Source organism: Musca autumnalis, unplaced genomic scaffold (genome assembly GCF_047663935.1).
Source record: "Musca autumnalis isolate F117 unplaced genomic scaffold, ASM4766393v1 scaffold_1, whole genome shotgun sequence".
Lineage (NCBI taxonomy): Eukaryota > Metazoa > Arthropoda > Insecta > Diptera > Muscidae > Musca > Musca autumnalis.
Genome location: NW_027411644.1, coordinates 144,240,592 through 144,260,866, shown reverse-complemented (window position 1 = coordinate 144,260,866; position 20,275 = coordinate 144,240,592). Strand labels below are relative to the sequence as shown.

Sequence of the window (20,275 nt, the reverse complement as noted above, 5' to 3'; positions counted from 1 at the left end):
GTTGTTATGTTGGTCAATATAGGTTTTTCCACGTTTGGTCTGAGGACAATCCTGCAGACTTACGCATTCGTGGGCTTTCTCCTTCGGAGTTGGCTTCTTCACAAATTTGGTGGCATGGTCCACACGGGCTAGGTCTTGATAGTTCAAATTGGGACTTCCAAAACGTTTCGGTTACTTTCGTTAAAGACTATGAAGATATTTTGAACCAGTTTTCTCCCCTAGACAGGGCACTCCGTGCCATCGCATGTGTTCTGCTCAACACGCATCCTGCTAATAGAGGAAAATACCACTTTGAAGGGTCCACTCCTACCAATTCTGAGATTCAGGCAGTCAGATTTCGTCTTGCTGTTTTAGCTTAAAAGGTATATTATCCAGAGGAATAATATGCGTTACTTCATAAAAAGCAACTTTATTCGAAAAGCTCTCTATTGTCGTTAAATCCATTTCTGGATCAAACAGGGGTAATGAGGTTAGATGGACGCCTAGCTCAATCTCCAACTCTTTCCACTTCTGAACGGCTTCCAATTCTCTTACCCTATCATTTTGGTGGAATAAATTCATATAGAGTCCATGCACGGAGGAAAACAATTAATGCTTCGTACGCTTCGCTTAGAGTATTGGATTCCTCGTGCTAATTTGTTGAGTAGGGCGCCAATAAGGCATTGTCGACTGTGCATCTTAGCAAAAAAAACTCGCTTGTACACGAATCATGGCATCTCTTCCTCCGGAGAGAACGTCTATTTCTAGACCGTTTTCTACAACAGGGGGTGGATTCTTGTTCTATGAAAATTTGAATGAAAAATATTTTCTTTATAATGTTTTTCATTTGACATTTATTTCCTTTATAAAAGTTTTCATTTCACATTTTCATAGAAACAGAATTGAGCCCCAGGTATCGATTTCGCTGGTCCATTTGATATCAAATCCTTTTCAGTTCGAGGTTGTAAAATAACAAAAGGTTATGTGTGTTTTTCTATGAAAGCAACCCATGTGGAACCAGCGTCTGATTTATCCACCGCAACCTTTTTGGCTGCATTTAATAGATTTATTTCGCGCCGTGGTTGCCCCAAGACTATCTTCTCGGACAATGGCACTAACTTCGTTGGTGCATCTAGAGAGTTAGAACGAGAATTTAAATTGGCATTAAATAAGAAAGAAAAAGATTCAATATCAAGAGCTTTCATGGAAATTTAACCCAGTCGGAGCTCCACATTTGCGTGGACTTTGGGAAGCTGCGGTTAAAAGCTTTAAAACTCATTTCAAAAAATGGCTAAAAACCTCAAATATATGTTTGAAGAATTTTTAACAATTTTAATACGATTGAAGGTTGTTTAAATTCTCGTCCACTTTGCCCGATGAACGATGGTCATGACTCTACGGTGACCCTTACGCCTGGGCATTTTCTTATCGGATCTCCGATCCTTGCTCCTCCAGAGCCCATAATAAATGAACATTTACCTCCTACCGCGTGGAAACTCGGTCGCGTCGTAAAAGTCTATCCTGGAATCGACGGTCATGTTAGAGTCGCGGATTCGAAAACAGAAGACGGTCGTAAAACGACCCGTAACACGGTCATAAAACGACTATCGTGTCATCTCAATTTTTTCACAGATATGGAAAACTTAAGTAAGATGGCCGCTTCCCTTCCAATTGTGGAGGAAGACATCCCTATGTCGGATGAAGAGAGAGCAGTCGATGACGCCAATATGGTACCTTTGTGCGAGGTCACCAAAGATGCCGTTCCTCTACGGGAGCCTGCACAGGCACTACCAACCGGCCCGTCCATAGCGCCGAATCCAGTAATTGTTGCTTCTGCTCTACGGAAGAATTGCTCAGCAACGCTGGCTGCAACCCGGGATCCAAATCCCAAACGGCAGGAAATACCCCCAGGTACTCCTCGCCGCAAATATCGACCATCCCACCGAGGCTCCAGATACCGCTTCTCCTCTACGGGAGATTGCACCCGTCGTTTTCGGTCTTTCCCCAACAGAAGTGGCTACCCAACCTCAAGGCAAAAGCACAGTGGCAAGGTCAGTTCGACAACAAGGCCTCAAATGTGTTTGTGCACTCAGAGGCATGTCCTATGGCAGCGTCAGACGGGCGCTCATTGAACGTTGCTCTCTCCACACACACAATTCAACCGATTGAAAAAGCATGCACTCACACAATGACACCCCGTAAAGTATGCAATAGAAAAGTATGTTGACTGACCCTGTCCTATGGGCGTGTCCCGACTTTCTAAATATGACTTGGGAGGAACGTGTTCGCTCTGTGGTTCAGGGGCATTTTTGCTCCAATTGCTTAGGCAGGTCCCATATCGGACGTGATAGTTTAAGTCGTCATCGTTGCCAGAAGTGTAAAGGTGACCACCATACGCTTCTTAATGTTCGCCCTTCGGGTAAAAAAGACAATGCGCCTACTTCTCTCCATATGTCGCCTACAACCAAACCGACTTCGCCTGGGCAAAAGTCATCTAAGAAACGTTGGACAGGATTTCTTTTGCGAACTAACTCTACTATCTTGCTCCGATTCTACCCAACTTGTTCGCGTTTCAGCGAGAAGTATGCCCTGTGGTCGCGCCGTCTCAGTCCGGACTATGTAAAAGACCACTATGCTGGGATACAACTGGCAGATCCCGATTTTCATAAGTCCGCACACATTGGGCTTATTCTAGGTCCTGATGTGTACCCGAATGTGATGAAGTCACAGACATATTCGAGTCCTGGGTTCCCATGGGCCCAGCTCACTATCTTTGGTTGGGTGATAACTGGTCCTTGTCCACTGTAGGATCGCCAGAGAAGATCAGCCATCTTCTGGACCTTCGGTCATGTTGTTTCTTTGTCTTCTACTGTCACAAAAAATTGTTTTTTGAAAAAAAAATAAAGAAACATATATACAAAATTAATAAAAAATACTCAAAATTGACGGTTCCGCCTTGTTATTTATTTTCAATTGTATTTTTAATTTAATAGAATTAAGTATAATTCTTTGAAACGTAGCTAGATGTTTCAAGGACGGCGGTAATGTGAAAGTTCAAATTAAAGAAACTTTATGAAAATACATTCACACTGTCATAATACCTTTTTTATCCAACTTTGAATTTTCGTTCAAAGTTGGTGATGACAAATTACAGTGAGTAAGATCTGTCAATTTGCAGGACTCTTGAGATATCTAAGCTCTCTCGATAATTTTAACTTCACTTGTTTTTCGGATTTTCGTCCATCAACAAGTACATCATAGCAACCAACACCATTGTAAATACAAGGTAATCTATATTAGTTCTTCGACTAATGTATTAATAAAACCGTCAATTTTATTTTAAGAAGAAATTACTTCCTTTTTATTTGGTTTATATTTCTCTTTTATTTACATTGCTCCGCAACATGGGGTAGAAAAGGTCTCCTCTATACTCTTTCCTACCCTCTTCCCTTTCCTCTCTCTTCAAAAAACTCAATTTACTTTACACAAAATCTTGTACGTGTGTCTACTGACTATGGAATAATTTTCAAGAAAAATGTTATTATCAAAAGTATTACCAGGAAAAGTTGTTAAGGAGTATTTGATAAATTTGGTATACTCCAATTATAATAATCCTAAATCCGTCCAAGAAATCACCTTTCGCAATGTGTACAACATCGTTATAACGATGTAACAGTTTAGGCCATGGCTGCTCATTTCTTCACGGTAGCGTAAATTGAGAGTAAGCATCAGTCGTTGTTTGGCCTGCAACGGAGAAACACATCTTCAACGTGAGCTGGTTTAGGCGAACCAGATGGGAACAGATATGTTACTCTCTTTCTCTCTCTACCAATTCACACCAGTAACAGAAACTTCATTACACTCATCAATACTCACTGATTTGTGAAAACTGGTGCACTGTGCACGGCTTTAGTCACAACTAATCGAATACATTGATTTCCATAGGTTTGGTTCAATCAGCTGATTGACGTCCGAAAATTTCTCTTGTTCTATTTTTCTTTGTGTTGCACACATCAACATTCAGTTTAGGGCAATGGTGAGCAAAATAGGAAAAGAGAAAATTTAAGGCAGAATTAATATTTAATTTTTCTTGTTGTTTCATTACATATTTAAACATTTTTAAGCACTAATGTTACCTAAAACGTACTACAAATGAATTATTAAAGAATTATTACAAAAAATACTTAAACGCCCAAGTGTTGGTGAATTAATTAAATTAAGAGTATTTTACAGAAACCACCAGTGGATGGCCGTGCCCACAATTGGTTTAGGGCTACAAAGTAGGGCTGCTCATACAACTACAAACACATTTTGTTATTGTGTTGGTTTTGAAACACAAACATTTTTATAGTTTCCCAACATACCATTCAGTCTGATTTTATAAAATTTACGAAAAACAATTCCTATAAATACATTCTACAATTACACGGATAAGCTAATAATTAGCATACACATTCATTATTTTCAAGAGAATCAAGTTTCGTTTATCCAGTGGCTACACATGAATTTATAATTCAAATATGATGTTTTGTTCGAGTAATGTTGGTTTGTTGGGTAGTCCTATGTAATGGAAAAAATGTGTGTTGAAAATTTTCATTTCAAAAACAAAAGCTCTCTTTTTCAATTGTGTGAGTGAGCAAATTGACACACACCGACAGCAGAAGTGGGCCCATTGAGCAGCCCTACTTAAAAGTTAAACATATTTGAATTTGACGCCGGCGCTTTTTTGACATTTCTTTGTTTACATGCCAAACAAATACATTGACGAATTTTTATACCCTACAATACACTGTGGTAAGGGGTATTATGTCTTTATGTATATGTTCCTTTTGCGGATATACATAAAATCACTTTCTGAGTCGATTTATGCATGTCCGTCCATCCGTTAGCAACGAACAGGTAGCATTTATTGTCCGATTCAGATGGATATTGGGGAATATCCTTTTTTTAGCCAAAGGAAGAACGCTGTTGCTTTTGGTGAAAATAAGTTAAGATTTGGATATAGCTCTCATATATATTTTCAGCCGATTTCAGGTATTTGCTGCACCAAACCTGCTATATGTGTCCGATTTCGATGAAATTTGGAATGTGTGACTGAATTCGGTCTAGAAATAAATGTGCCGAATTATATCGAAATCGGTTTAGATTTGGATAAAGCTCCCATATATATTTTCAGCAGATGTCACGTATTTGCTGCACCAAACACGCTATATATGTCCGATTTCGATGAAATTTGGAGTGTGTGACGGAATTCGGTCTGGAAATAAATGTTCCAAATTATATTGAAATCGGTTCAGATTTGGATATAGCTCCCATACAAATCTTCGGCCGATTTCATATATGTCGGATTTCGATGAATTTTGGAATGTGTGACCATGTGGTCTAAAATATATGTGCCAAATTTTATCGAAATCGGTTCTGATTTGGATATATCTCCCGTATATATTTTCGGCCGATTTCTCGTATTTGCTGCACCAAACACGATATATATTTTCTATTTCGATGAAATTTGGAATGTGGACTGAATTCGGTCAAGAGATAAATGTGTCTAATTATATCGAAATCGGTTCAGATTTAGTTTTAGCTCCCATATATATTTTTGGCCGATTTTATATATTTGCTTAACCAAACACACTATATAAGTCCGAGTTCGATGAAATTTGCGATGTGTGACTGAGTTCGGTATAGAAATAAATACACCAAATGTTATGGAAATCGGTTCAGATTTGGATATAGCTCCCATATATATTTTCGGCCGATTTTCCGAATTTCCAAAACTTCCTCAATCCTATACTCCAACAGTTATCTGAATTGTTCCCAAGATAGTGTATAGTACTTTTCGAACACATAGCTACGGATTTCAAAGCTACCTCAATCTTATACTCCTACAGTGATCATAATTTCAAATTATAACGGGTGGTTTTATCTAGGGCTGAGGTGAACTCAGGGTCGACCTAAGGGCCCACAAACCTTAAGTAAAACACGAGTGTTTACGATTTAAATGTTCGGGTTAATGTCGGCTCGTAGGCAATCTTCGGGTATGTGGCTCGGCTTTGAGGCATTCCGGTTGCTGTCGGCTCGTTGGGTATGTGGCTCGGCTCAGTGGTATTCGGATTGCTGTCGGGAAGAGATCGGTTAATGGGAGCTGGCTAAGAGCATGGAGCTAGCTATGAGCTTGAGCTGGCTGAGAGCTTGCTAAGAGCTGGGAGCGCGCTAAGCGCTGAGAACTAGCTAGGAGCGTACTAAGCGCTGAGAGCTTGCTATGAGCTGGGAGCGTGCTAAGGGCTGAGAGCTTGCTATGAGCTGGGAGCGTACTAAGCGCTGAGAGCTTGCTATGAGCTGGGAGCTTGCTATGAGCTGGATCGATTCGTGGCTAACTAGTGTGGTAGACTGCTGACGAACCACACGTCTATTCGTACTTTGTTCGGCAAGTGAGCGACGTCTTCGGGGCATAAAACTGAAATATACATTCGGGTGGTAACACGAAGTGAATGAGAATTATTGTGCAACAGTGATTATCGTTAATAACACCGAAGTTAAATTTGTCCACTATATTGACTGTGTAGTGGTGGCTGATGGTAGTGAATGCATGTAGAAATACATATATGAAACGGTCACGTTACATCTCCCCCCTCACATTGGGGAAAAGAAGAGTTTTGTTTCTTTTGTTGTTCGTTTTTTTCCTTATTATCATTTTTATTTTTTTAATTCAGAGTTTTTTTTATATATTTTTTCCCTTTGTTTTTTTATTTATAATTATTATTTTTTTATGTTTTTTATATGTTTTTCTTCCTTATATTCTTTTCTCATATTTTCGGTTTCTTTTTTTTAAATATTATTATGGAATTTTGGGTGATTAGTTGATCGGATGAGTACATGAATAAGAAGAGGAAGTTGATCGCGAAGTCACATCCGTCGCTTATTTTAGGACATTTATATTCGGGCTGCAGTGCGTAGGTTGACAGAAATTTTGTTTCCTTCGTTTCTTGTCGCGTTCAGGAATATCGAGGATGTTGTGTTTCTTTTGGTTGTGATTTCCTCTATTATTGGTGTTGCGAGGCTTTGGGAGACAATTGGGCGAATTTCGGTACGTTTCAACTTGGCTTCCGGTCATCATCTTGTGTTGGTGTGCAGGAGGGTGCTTGTTTCTCTTCACCTCGTGCGGATTTCGGTTTCATAACAGGCGTTGACGGTTTTCGGTGCGAGGTATCAGTTGTGATGGTATTTATAAAGTCTTCATGGGGCTCGGTATGGGATAATTGTATCGGTTCTCCATCGATACTCAAATGACAGTTCCTTGCGGTTAAGAAGTCCAGACCTAATATAAGAGGTACGGCTAAAGTTGGAACCACTGTCACTAACAGATCTGTCACTTTGCCTTGATAGTGCACTCTTAAAAATAGATCTGACTCATAGTAGGAAGCCCGTTGATCGGCCATTTGTATTCTCTCTCTTTGTTGTGCCGGGAAGAACCGCTTGGGAAACCAACATTCTTCTCGTCGTTTCATATACATATATATAGCTCAGCGAAGCTCTAGTATCTATCAAGGCATTAACGTGTATTCCTTCAAGGGTGACAGGAACGAAATACCGACTGATTGGTCCAGATACCGATGAAACTATTTTTGTGGTTTTCTTCATCGTGCAGTTGCAATTACGGGAGAATACATTATCCCGTCCACAATGACAGCACAATAATACCGATGTCTGCCGATATTCGCAACGAGTGTGGCCAGGAGTTTTGCATCGCCAACAGTGCGTGTGACGGGAGTAGGGGATGTCTGTTACGTGGAGCATGTGAGCGGTGTTGGGCCTTTCAATGCGAGCTTCGTCCCGCTTTATCAGCTCAAAGTCATCGGTTAGGCTTATCAATTCATCCAATGTTGTGAAGTTGTGACAGCGTAAGTAATGTCGGTACTCGGTATATACGATCTAGATGGTTCATGGATTTTAACTGCGGATGACGTCGTGAAATCGTGAGCATAGTAATTATGTAATCTTTACCCTTTTCTTTGTTCTGTTACCGACGATTATAAAATGTGTGTTCGATTATACTCAGGTGACGTTTGGATAGGAAGAACTTTTTAGCTTCGGTGCGGAAGTCGATCCAAGTTTTGATTTCGTCCCGCTTCACTCGGTACCACTTCAAGGCATTTCCCTCGAAGAAAGTAAGCAGCGACGGGAGTAGGCGATCATAGGGGATGCTATGGCACTCAGCTAGTTCTTCAAAGCGCTCGAGGACATCGAGAAGGTCGTGGTCGCCGGAAAATGTATGTGACCAACGATGTATGATGTTCATCACCTCGGCGTCGGACATTTTTGTCGTAATTGGGAGCGCTATCGAAGTTTCTTGTTGATATTCGGGCACTGAAGCTTTCACCTCGTTTTCCAGTTCGCGCAATAAGTTCTCAGCTGAAGAACGCGTTCGTTTTTTCCTGATGTGCTGGCTGAGTTGTTTTCGAATAGGCATACGCAGTAAAATGCAATAATCGGTTTTTCGATTATACGGTTTTCGTAAAAAACTCGATTTTCGGTTAGTCGATTATTTGAGAGTGTACTAAAGCTGGGTAAACATTGTCAGTTTTGAATGACAGCTTTGTTGTTGCTTGCTAGTGTGGCCGTTCATTTTTGTCATTCATCATGCAACCACAAAATATTTTGTGGTTGCTGGACGGTTTGACAGTTATCGATAATTGCGAAATATCGACATTCAAAACTGACAATGTGTACCCAGCTTAAAAGTCGAGTTTCGATTATTCGTTAACCGCGGAAAACCGATCATAATCGACCATTTTCGTTGATGCAATCTGTGATGTACATATGTACAAAAAAGTACCTCCATTACGCGGTTTTAGCACACCCAATAGTCAACTACGACTAATAGTCGTCCACGATTAATAGTCGACTACGACTAATGGTCGACTACGAATAATAGTTGACTCCGACTTTCGAAAGTCGATTAAGAATAATCCGTTATATGGTTTTCGCACAGTCAATAGTCGACTAAGATTTTTAGGGATTTTACGGCTAATAACCGATTAATCGATTAACCGAAATCGGTTTTACGTATCCCTATTTTAGAAGGTGATCCACAGTATATCCTTCGGTTTCAAGTCCAGCCTTCTTACTTTGTTGAACTAACTGCTCTCGCTTGAGCAAATATATCCAACTAAGCGATCTGGACTTAAGAAATCATTCACGTCCAAATTTCCTCCACTATTATTCGCGGAACTCGACGAGTCCTCGCTGGCGATTAGTTTAGTTTTTTTCGCTTGTCGTATTTTCGTCGGTTCCCTGCTCGGGCGCCATTTATAACGGGTGGATTTATCTAGGGCTGAGGTGAACTCAGTCGCTGCCAGGGTCGACCTATGGACTCACAAACCTTAAGTAAAACACGAGTGTTTACGATTTAAATCTTTATTATACACTCTTGGTGTTTGTTAAACGAATAATATACACTAGTGATCATCTGAATAGATTTAAATTCTTTTCTTTTTATATGTTAAGGTATCTTCTGATGTGTTCGTATTGCAGATCCATACTATATAGTTTTTGAGGGTCCTATACTATGCCAACATTTCCTAGAAAAAACTTAACGGTGTTGCCATATTTTCGGAAAATATCCCAATTATAATAAAAAATGTACAAAAAATTTTCCAATTTTTGCGATCATCAGAATAGGTTTGAATCAAAAAAATTGAAAAATTGTACTACCCAAGCAAATATTGCGCAGTTTTTTGGTTTAGTTTAGTAAAATGGGATATTCTGATAAATCTTACAACAAATTTGATCCGCTTTATTTGGAACGTGGGTTCAATTCTCAACATGGAAAAGTTACCAAGAACTTTCAGATAAAATCAAGAAATTTTCAAACAAAAAACGTTTTATAAACTTGCTTTAAATGACTTTTTGATTTCGTTAGATCTCTTCTGAGCTTCGAAAATTGTCTGAAAGCAAATACCAAGTGTAGCCATATTATTAGTATCGATCAATTAGAGAGGTCATTGAAAATAGTTTTTTTTTTTAGTTCGTTTCATTTTTTAACTATCCTTGCAGTACAAATTTAAGTATTATCATGCTCACAAATCCACCATAGTTGACCACATGTATCATAAATGTTCGAAAATTGGTCGTGTTTGTTTTATGACTTGTGAACAGAAAAAAAAACCTTTTGACCTGACTATATAGGTATTACAGCACTATAAATATCGGTGATATCATGCCCCTTTGACTTAAATTTGAATTACAATTTTCTACTTTATTGTCGTCGATGAAACATTCTTCCAGACAAATTTTTGAAGCTCAGAAAATATCTAACGAAATCAAAATGTCATTTAAAGCAAGTTTATAAAACGTTTTTGTTTGAATATTTCTTGATTTTATCTGAAAGTTCTTGGTAACTTTTCCATGTTGTGAATTGAACCCACGTTCCAAATAAAGCGGGTCAAATTTGTTGCAAGATATATCAGAATGTTCCATTTTACTAAACTAAACCAAAAAAGTGCCCAATATTTGCTTGGGTAGTACAATTTTTTCAATTTTTTTGATTCAAACTTATTCTGATGATCGCAAAAATTGGACACTTTTTGTACATTTTTTATTTTAATTGGGATATTTTCCGAAAATATGGCAACACCGTCAAGTGTCTTCTTGGGAATGTTGGCATAGTATAGGACTCTCAAAAACTAAATAGTATGGATCTACAATACGAACACATCAGAAGATACCTTAACATATAAAAAGAAAAAATTCAAACCTATTCAGATGATCGCTAGTGTATATGTGAGGAAAATGGATGCGGTATGAGCTATTAGTTGAGTTCGTTTCTGTGTAGCGGTAGTTGTAGGCTCAGCAATCGTCTGTTGTGGCTCGGCTCCACACTACTGTCGGCTCGGGACAATTGGGTGGCTTTCGGCTCTGCAGTTGTAGGCTGTGGTGTTCGGGTTGCTGTCGGATCGTTGTAAATCGTCGTGTGTGTGGCTCGGCTCTGTAGTGTTCGGGTTCTTGTCGGCTCGTTGGGTTTGTGGCTAGGCTCTGTAGTGTTCGGGTTAATGTCGGCTCGTTGGCAATATTCGGGTATGTGGCTCGGCTCTGAGGCATTCGGGTTGCTGTCGGCTCGTTGGCAATATTAGTGTGTGTGGCTCGGCTCTGAGGCATTCGGGTTGCTGTCGGGAAGAGATCGGTTGGTGGGAGCTGGCTAAGAGCATGGAGCTATATATGAGCTAGAGCTGGCTGAGAGCTTGCTAAGAGCTGGGAGCGTGCTAAACGCTGAGAACCTGCTATGAGCTAGGAGCGTGCTAACCGCTGAGAGCTTGCTATGAGCTGGGAGCGTGCTAACCGCTGAGAGCTTGCTATGAGCTGGGAGCTTGCTATGAGCTGGGAGCTTGCTATGAGCTGGATCGATTCGTAGTAAACTAGTATGATAGATTGCGTATGAGCCACACGTCTGTTCGTACTTTGTTCGGCAAGTGATCGACGTCTTCGGTGCATAAAACTGAAATATACATTCGGGTGGTAACACGAAGTGAATAAGAATTATTGCGCAGCAGTGATTATCGTTAATTACACCGAAGTTAAATTTGTCCACTATGCTGACTGCGTAGTGGTGACTGATGGTAGTGAATGCATGTAGAAATATGTACATACATATATGAAACGGCCACGTTAAAAAATTTCAGATTTCCAGTTCTATCCTTTCATACAAATCCACGTTGTACTAAACTTAGTACCATAAATAGGAATGTGCAAAACCATTTCCTTATACCTACAACACTTTCCAACCTTGATTTCTGCACTAAATTTCAGATGCTAGCTATACCCGTTCATAATATACAATTGTTACCAAATTTAGTGAATTTTAGTATTTTTCGTACTCTTCTAGTTAAATTTTCTAAAACCCCTTTAGTTCAAGTTTCTAACTCTCCAGTGAATGGCTTTTGAATTTAGCATAATTTAATGTCTGTTCCAGAACCTGCAAGAAGCTACTGAAATACAGAAAATTCTAGATGAATGGGAAATGTTTACAAAGCCATAGACACATAAATACAAAAAGACACATAAATACAACAAGATAAGACTTTTTTGCCATCATTGTTTAGTGAATGGCTTTTGAATTTAGCATAATGTAATGTCTGTTCCAGAACCTGCAAGAAGCTACTATTTTTTACTACGATAACATTTTTTCCTTTGTGTTATCGGAAAAATAGTAAATATTAGTAGATTCTTGCAGTACTGGAACAGACCAATAAATTTACGACATGGTTAAATAACATTATTTTCTTTCATATGTTTTGTGCGTATTTAACCGAATTTACGACCCTATTGACACGGAATTCTTCTGGAATAGATCCTTGAATTCATTAAGTTCGTTTCTGATACTATTACATGACATGTTCCTCCTAGATTGCAATTTTAAATTATAGGCGATTTAGATATGACCTCTTTAGACCATTATCAGGTTTTATTTGCTAAATCCGGCGATAATCTACCAGATTTCCTATACAAAAATAAATCCTCGTATTGAGTAGATTTGTTTTAAATCCGGCATAGGTTTTTGTGTAGGGTATCACATGGTCGGCTACTGCCAGCTATACCGACTTTTGCATGTAGTACCTATATGTTTTTTGTATATTTTGATTTGCAACGTTTTATAGGTATGCTTTAGAAATTGCAACCTAAGAATTTTCGTATCAACATCAGAGAAGAAGAACGTATATATCCGATTTCTGCGTGGGTAATAACGAACAAAAACTGTCATATGTTGAGTATATTTTAAAATATGTCTCATTTTCATTACACAATAAACAAACAAAAACTACCATATTTTAAGTATACTTTAAATGTGTCAAATTTTCATTTACAGAATCTACCAATTCACAATACCAACAATGTTCGCCTGATATAGGTGTGCCGAATTCAGAAGTGGTTACTGAGCAATTTATCGATTCTGAGCGGTCATTTTGCGAAAAGGTTAATCAACGGGATTGTAACCAAGGTCTTTTGCACAACTCTGAGTTAACGTATATAAATGAAATCAATATAGAATTTCTCAATTCCGAGAGGAACTTGAGCAGCATCTTGAAATCTTATAAAAATCAGATGACAGATTTAACAGACAAATCCAAATCATTATCAACTGATATCAGTCCGTTGAGTAATATTGTAAATGATGATTCCACCTCGACAGATAGCGAGAACGAAGCTAACGACAGTTTGGGATGCAAATTGAACAAATTAGATGAAACCGAAGAAATAATTGAGAAAATGAAACAGCGCCGGGATTCAACATCAACAAATGAAAATAAATACGAGTACGTTAAACATTCTTTCGAAGAGTCTTCAATTAAACCATTAGCTAAACTTGAAAGCAACATGGATACAGATGAGGACTGCATAGTCGTTACAGATTTAAAAAATGAGGAGTCCCGTGAAAGTTCAGCTCAAAGTGACGTAATAATTTGTGAAGGTACAGAAATAAATCAGAAAGATGCACAAGAAGTAACTTCCACTACTAAGAAAGCTTTAAAACATCGTCACACTATTGCGACCAACTCCGATATTGATAGTCAAGTTAATATTGAGGAACCAATAACAACTACAAATGGACAAACATATGACCCTACAGATAGCTTTTATTTAGATGATGATACGTCGAACAACATTCGAAGTAAAATTATGGCTTATTCCCTTTCCGAGGCGGACTCTGATTGTTCTGATAAAAATGATGTAGATCATGTCGGTGAAACTAAAGCGCATATGTTAGACAATGTGTCCACCGCATTAGTTGGTAATGGGGACACGTCCACTGAAACCGAGTCAACAATAGTTTCAGCTGTAACTAAACTACAAGCCGGCGCCAGGGGCTACCTTACGCGAAAACGTTTGGGTCGTACAAATGACCTAAAATCGATTCAGTGTGATGAAAGTGAAAACGTTTCATTTGGAAACGCCGCTATAAGCGAATCGATTGAGTTTCTATTACGAGAAGCAGCTGCACGAAAAATTCAGGCGTTTTTTAAAAACATGCAACGTAAACATCAAACATTTGCAAGCAAGCTACAGACGAAGGAGTCTGATCAGGATGCTAAAAGTTTAGACAATTATTTGGCGCAGAAACGATCGATGCTGCAGAGAGGTGTTGCTTTGCGCAACAACTCTACCCCAGACGAAGGAAATAGCAATGAGGGAATGAAGTTGCTAACATTCGAGGACCAGCCTGCCACCAAAGGTAAATCATATTACGAGGGTCACTCGAAAACCTTCTGGCCTAGGAACACTGCGTGTCCAGGTGCCATTTTTTGAAAAGTTTGAGAGTTTTTAGCCTAAGCGTACTCAGGACAGTTTGACATACGACCATGTGTTGGGTTCTTTAATTGGCTTGATTGTGACACATCCAAAACATGGTTTTTGAACGCTTTTGCAGCTTCTTCAGGCGATTGCTGCTATTTTTAGGGTTCGAACGCGTAGTTCCATGATTCGCCACTTGTATCCATCTTGTAAACGTCTTTCGAAGCACCGCGATCGTATTTTTTCGAAATTTTTTGCACCGATCAACACAACACGCCAAGTGTTCATGCAATGTCGAATGTTGGTTGGTGGAAAAAATGCCCAAGGATGTCTCTATCTCACGGTATTTAACATGGCGATCTTGGATTATCCGTTCACGCACGGCTAAACTTTTTCTGGCACAACGGCCGTTTTTTACCGAGTGTCCACCACGATTGAATTCATTGAACCAGTTTTTCATAGTCCTATAGGATGGTACTTAATCGGCATGCAAAGATTTAGTTTGATCGATGCACTCTTGCCGTGATTATCCACGTCGAAAGTTACAAAGATTTAGTTTGATCGATGCACTTATGAAAAATTATCTGAAGAAAATGTTCACAAGTAAATTCCATTTTTTGCAAAGTGTTACTGTAAACAACCTAACATCGCTCATTTACTCAAAGAGCGACACATCTCAAAAACTGCAGTTTCGAGAAAAACGCGTTTTAATTTGGCGATTGAAATTTGACTTCCCAACTTAAAAAGATTATTACACAAAAACTAAAATCACTACTTGGACCATATTTTGCAGACAGCTATCCAGATATAATTGCTAAATTTCTGCGCGAGATCAATCATGATTTGAAGTGTTTTAGTGCTTCATAACCTCGAAAAACTTGTGTCTTGAATTATTGGCAACTCGTAGTAAATAAGCTGCAACTCGTCGAGTTTTAGAGATATCAGCATGAAAATTTGACACAAGATAAAAATATAGATGTTGCTAACTCAGAAAACGCATTTTTTGAGTTGTGCCACTCTTTGAGTAAATGAGCGACATGGTCATACGTCAAACTGACCTGAGTACGCTTAGGCTAAACACTGTCAAACTTTCCAAAAAATGTCACATAATGTCACTGCAAGTTGCTTATGCCAGATGGTTTTCGAGTGACCCTCGTACAATTCAATTTCTTACATAAACAAGGCTAATTATTACAATTAAGTTTATTGTTGTTTATTAAACACTCTGAAGTGACATAAAAAAGATAATATCCGCCTGGGAAGATGTTCACGGATAAGTGAACAGTTTGTATAATTCGATTTAGCTTGCGTAGAGGACAGAGATTTCTTGATGTAAAGCAATCAAGTTGTTATTTATAAACTTGTCTCTCTTGCGCACAAGGCTAAATAGGTTAAGTCTTATTTTCATCGTTAGTTTTCAAGGACATTTATTTTACATTTACCTTAATTTTAGAATTTTAAATTGTAGCGTAAATTTTTATTAACCATTTGCTTTATATAACTCACAATAACAACAACTAGTATATAGAATTTAACTCGATATTTTCAATGTTTATTTTACTATTGTTTTTGTTGTACTCTCTTTCACTACATTGTGGCGTCATTAATTGTAAACCCTTCTACTCCCTCTTATTTATTGTCACTGCCTGTTTGTTATTTACATTCACCGTGCTTATGTGACTTTGCGAATCGATTAGCAACATGATCATTGTGTGATTTTGCGTGATTGTAAATACGGGAGAGTAGCAGGTGGGCGAGTTGAATTGAAATTCAGACCGCGAATTAAAGCCGTCATAGCAATCTAGGTAAAGAGTAACCTGAATAGAGTAAAGCTGTGCGCTTACTAGAGTTAAGCTGTGTGCTTAAGAGAGAAATAAAGTCTTACGTGGATAAGTGAACAAAGTCAATGAAACATTGCAGAATCGTCAACTAAACGAACCCCTGTTTACTTGGTTATCAAATCGTATGGTGAATAAAATAAAGTCTACACGGAATTAAGCTAAACCTAAATGCAGTGTAGTAAAACCAACAACCTATTTTTTGTTAGCTGGATCATTTATATGTAACCCAGCATATACACATGCCAGTAACTTTATATTTTCCCAACATTAGCTTCATTGGCAATAAATTTTCATTGTCAACAAAATGTTTTTTCTTAAATAAATAAAACTTAATTTTTTGTGTTAGTTACTTTTCAATCTTGTACAAATGTCGAACACTTCTTTCGAATTTTCTAGTATAATACACGTACTTTACTGGCTGTAAGTTTCCGGCATGTGTAATATTTCTATCTATTAATACTAGAAGTATTAATAGTATAAGCTAAATAAACGATATTTTTTTCTTTCAGGTGACACTAGGGATTTGAAGAGATTTGAAAATAATAAAAGGAAGTGGATTGCAATGAGACAAAATTCTATGCCAGTCCAAATCGATTCGGAAGTATTTCGTGTTATACCGAAGCACATGCGGAAAAAAGTAAAAAGTGCAGACGGTAATAAACACCAACGGAGCCGCAAAATGTTATATGATTAAAAAATAACAAAGCTTTTTGTCAAAATATTATGTCTATTGCACTTCAATTAAATAATAAAAAGTTATGAATAAAGTATATATAAAAATATCCAATGTTAACTATAATTTCTTTCCTTATGAATAAAAATTATTGAGTGGAGAGAGGATTCCAAGCCAAAAACCGAGGGAAAAAACCAAAGGAATCCATCCTTCAAGTGGACTGTATAATTAGATTTCTCACCCAATGAGAAATAATATTATGTTGATGCATGAAATAAAAAAGATAAAAGTTTCGGAAAACGTTATAAAGCGTAGGTTTCTGTTTTTATTTATAAAATAATGAGAGAAGGGTTAGAAAAGAGAAGAGGATGCTGGATAACAAGTGAAGTTCGTTTTCTTATTTGTAACAATGCAGGCTTAGTTTAGGTTACTTCGTTGAGTTTATACAATTCAATTAGGGATTTTAACGAAAGTAACCACTAATACTAAAATACTTATTTCTATTTTCAATGGTTTTTTAGTGCTAAATATAATAATTCATAAACTTAACGCTAGAGTATTAATTCATTAGACTTAAACTATATCTCTATATAATTCACAATTTATTAATAATTCATTTTAGATAAATGGCAAATTATTCAAATTTGTCCATGGCACTTGTGCAACTGATGAGGCGACGCACATGACCTCAGCGAGTGATTTTATGGCCTGATAGAGCACCATCTGATCTGGCATCAAAATGCTTGCTTGGTGGGTGCTTGAAGGGATGCTGCGACTTTGGCGGTGAGCTTGGCTGTTGTTGTTGCTACGGGTGTTTGGATGATGTTGGTAGCGTCGCACATTGGGGCAAGATTCCAAAAAACGGAGATTAATTCAGGGAAGCATTTGGGTGATAAAATGTTAATATTTTTCGAATGTGTACACCTCAATCAATATAACGGAACAGAGGTTTGGTGCAATTTAAGGGATTGGAGATGTATATTCGAAGCCCTCATAAATGGGTACCATAAAAACTATTAAGTGTTTTTACGGTTTTGTCTACATTTCTTATTTGATTAATCTAAAATCTTCCAATATGATTAATTATTGGTTAAGCTAATATTTAGCAAAAAATTATAAAGTTAGGTCAATATTTTCGTGTAGCTCCCATACAAGGGTATATTCCGATTTTATGTATTTCGAGGGTCTTGACCACATCTTTTAGTATATTTATCTGTAAATTAGGATTTATAGTTCTGAATGCCTAAGAATTCATCGTGCGAAAATCTGTTAATATAGGTCAAAGTTGTGGAAACCCCCCATATGGAGGTACATTCAAATTTGGGGTTTTTCGAAATTTTTAGGCATATATTGCAACTAAACTGGCTCAGATTGTGAATTGTGAATTTTGAAGGGATTGAAAATATTTGTATCAAACATCATCTCCATATATTCTCGTTTTGGAATAACCTCCATATAAAATATTCCGCTACTTTTATAACTCTACATACTTTTCAAAAATAGGGGAAAAATAAATACATTTTAAATAAATTTTAATATGTTTCTAAACTTTTTTTTGCCATAAATATATTTTTCCAAGATTCTAATATCTACCTGAAGTTGACGATTACATTCTAAAATGGCCACTTTTAATGCGTAAAAAAATATTATACTTTATACACAAAAAAATTTAATTTTTTATGTTGCTCTTCAAATTATTAAAAATTCTTTAGCTTTAGCACAGTGTAACTGTAGAAGTAAATAATATATGATCTTGACATTTTGGTTAGAGACTTAGAATTTTATACCATATTACCATGTAACGACAGTTATACCAAAAACCGAATTTAATTTTTTTATTACTCTCAATTTTTTGCGTTTTCACCCCTTGTGCATCGCCATCATTTCATATAAATCATTATATATAGTACCTATAACATAATGGTGGACGCGAACACGTTGTCTTATGTAGGGTGAATACAGACATTAAGCCAAAACACGAGATACTGTACAACAATAACAGAGAAAATGAAGACAAAAACCCCAAAATGCAAAAATTTGACCCAAGGATATTTCCACCATTTTTGGCATAACTCAAAATGTGCAAGAAAGGAGCAAGTTTTGTTTGCGCAGTATCAAAGACAACAATCAAGAGAAAAATACAAAAAAATTTCTCACGACCTTCTCGACACTCTTTTTTGTTATACTCCAATACATTTCAAAATTATGCAAAATCTGGACAAATTTTGACGAATTTTTTAAACACATTTCTACAAGACTTTTTCAGAACAATTTTCACGTAAAATATTAAGAATTATCTCTGTTTGAAATATCCATTTTGAAAATGCCAAGCTTATGTAGCAAAAACTTCGTTATGGCGATTTAAAAGGAGCAAAATTTAATATTTTTCACCTGTTTCTTAAATTTTAAAATTATGTTCAACTTTAACACTGTGCTACACGAAAAGTAAACAACATACGACTTTGCCATTTTGGCTAGTGAGGTAGAATTTTGTACTCGTTAACCCTGTCAAGACAGATTATCAAAAATTTGTGTTTCATTTTATCAATTAAGACCCGTTTTTTTTTTAATCTTGCCCCAACGTGCGTCGGTTCGATTTTAGGTAACGGCTCGGCTGGTGGTACCTTTGTTGGCGGTCAGTGGCATGGTGATTGGATTGCTGGTGTTGTCTTTGTGGTTGCCGTTGTTGTGTGTTGTTTCGGCTGACGGTGTTGTGGGTGATGAGGTTGGCGCTGTCTGGACTTCTGTTACTGCCTAGGTTGAGTTCGAGAGCAATTATGTTTAGGCTTCTGGAGTATACGATTTTGCCTTCTGCGTCGACTGGAGGAGTTGGGCGGTACTACCCGTTCATGCACCGTTGGCCTTGATATTACATCGGACTCTTCATGGCGAACGATGGCAGTGGAAGAGGGCTCCGGGTGAAGCATGGAGTGGTGTTGGCTGCCACATTTTTTGCAGAAGACCTTGGAGTGACATCTTCGAACCTGATGGCTCCTCGCAAGGCAATTCATGCAGCCGTGATTATCCCTTACCTTTCTCCGGTCTTCCACCCGCATCAGAATGAACTCCGGACAGAATCGCTGTGCATGGCTTCTGTCACAGATAACACACTGGTACAGTTCCTGGGTGCTTGAGTTGCGATGGGACCTACAATGTAAAACAGTGTTAGTGAAATGTAATGGTATGGTGGGATGGAAATGAAAATATGTGCATGTGTAGTACATGAGTCGAGAGGATTCAATAAGCGCATATATAATTTGTTGTTTAGAGAAGAGCATGAAACGGGTTTGATTTGAGAAGAGCATTTTAAAGTAGAGGGTGAGAAGAGTTAGATTAAAGAATGAGACAACTTCAGTAGGGAATGAGATGAATTTGAGTATCGAATGAGACGAGTTTGAGTAATAAGTTAGAGTTTTATGAATCTAAATCGAGCAGGGGTAAAAAACAAAGTTTAACAATTAATTTAATCCACCTATTTATAAGGGATAAATTATCA

At 37.7% G+C, this 20,275-nt stretch overlaps 1 protein-coding gene across 5 annotated transcripts in view; it reads left to right on the top strand.

The window, feature by feature from the left end:
- The window catches only part of LOC141387265 (uncharacterized), a 178,977-nt gene extending 162,078 nt beyond the window's left edge, over positions 1-16,899 (top strand). For all 5 annotated transcript variants that reach the window (XM_073956713.1, XM_073956701.1, XM_073956690.1 and 2 more), the window contains 2 exons: positions 12,842-14,206; positions 16,616-16,899. In XM_073956713.1, coding sequence (XP_073812814.1) covers positions 12,842-14,206; positions 16,616-16,800 — 1,550 coding nt within the window. In that variant the 3' untranslated portion in view covers positions 16,801-16,899. The remainder of the gene's footprint in view (positions 1-12,841; positions 14,207-16,615) is intronic.
- The last annotated feature ends 3,376 nt before the right edge of the window (positions 16,900-20,275 follow it).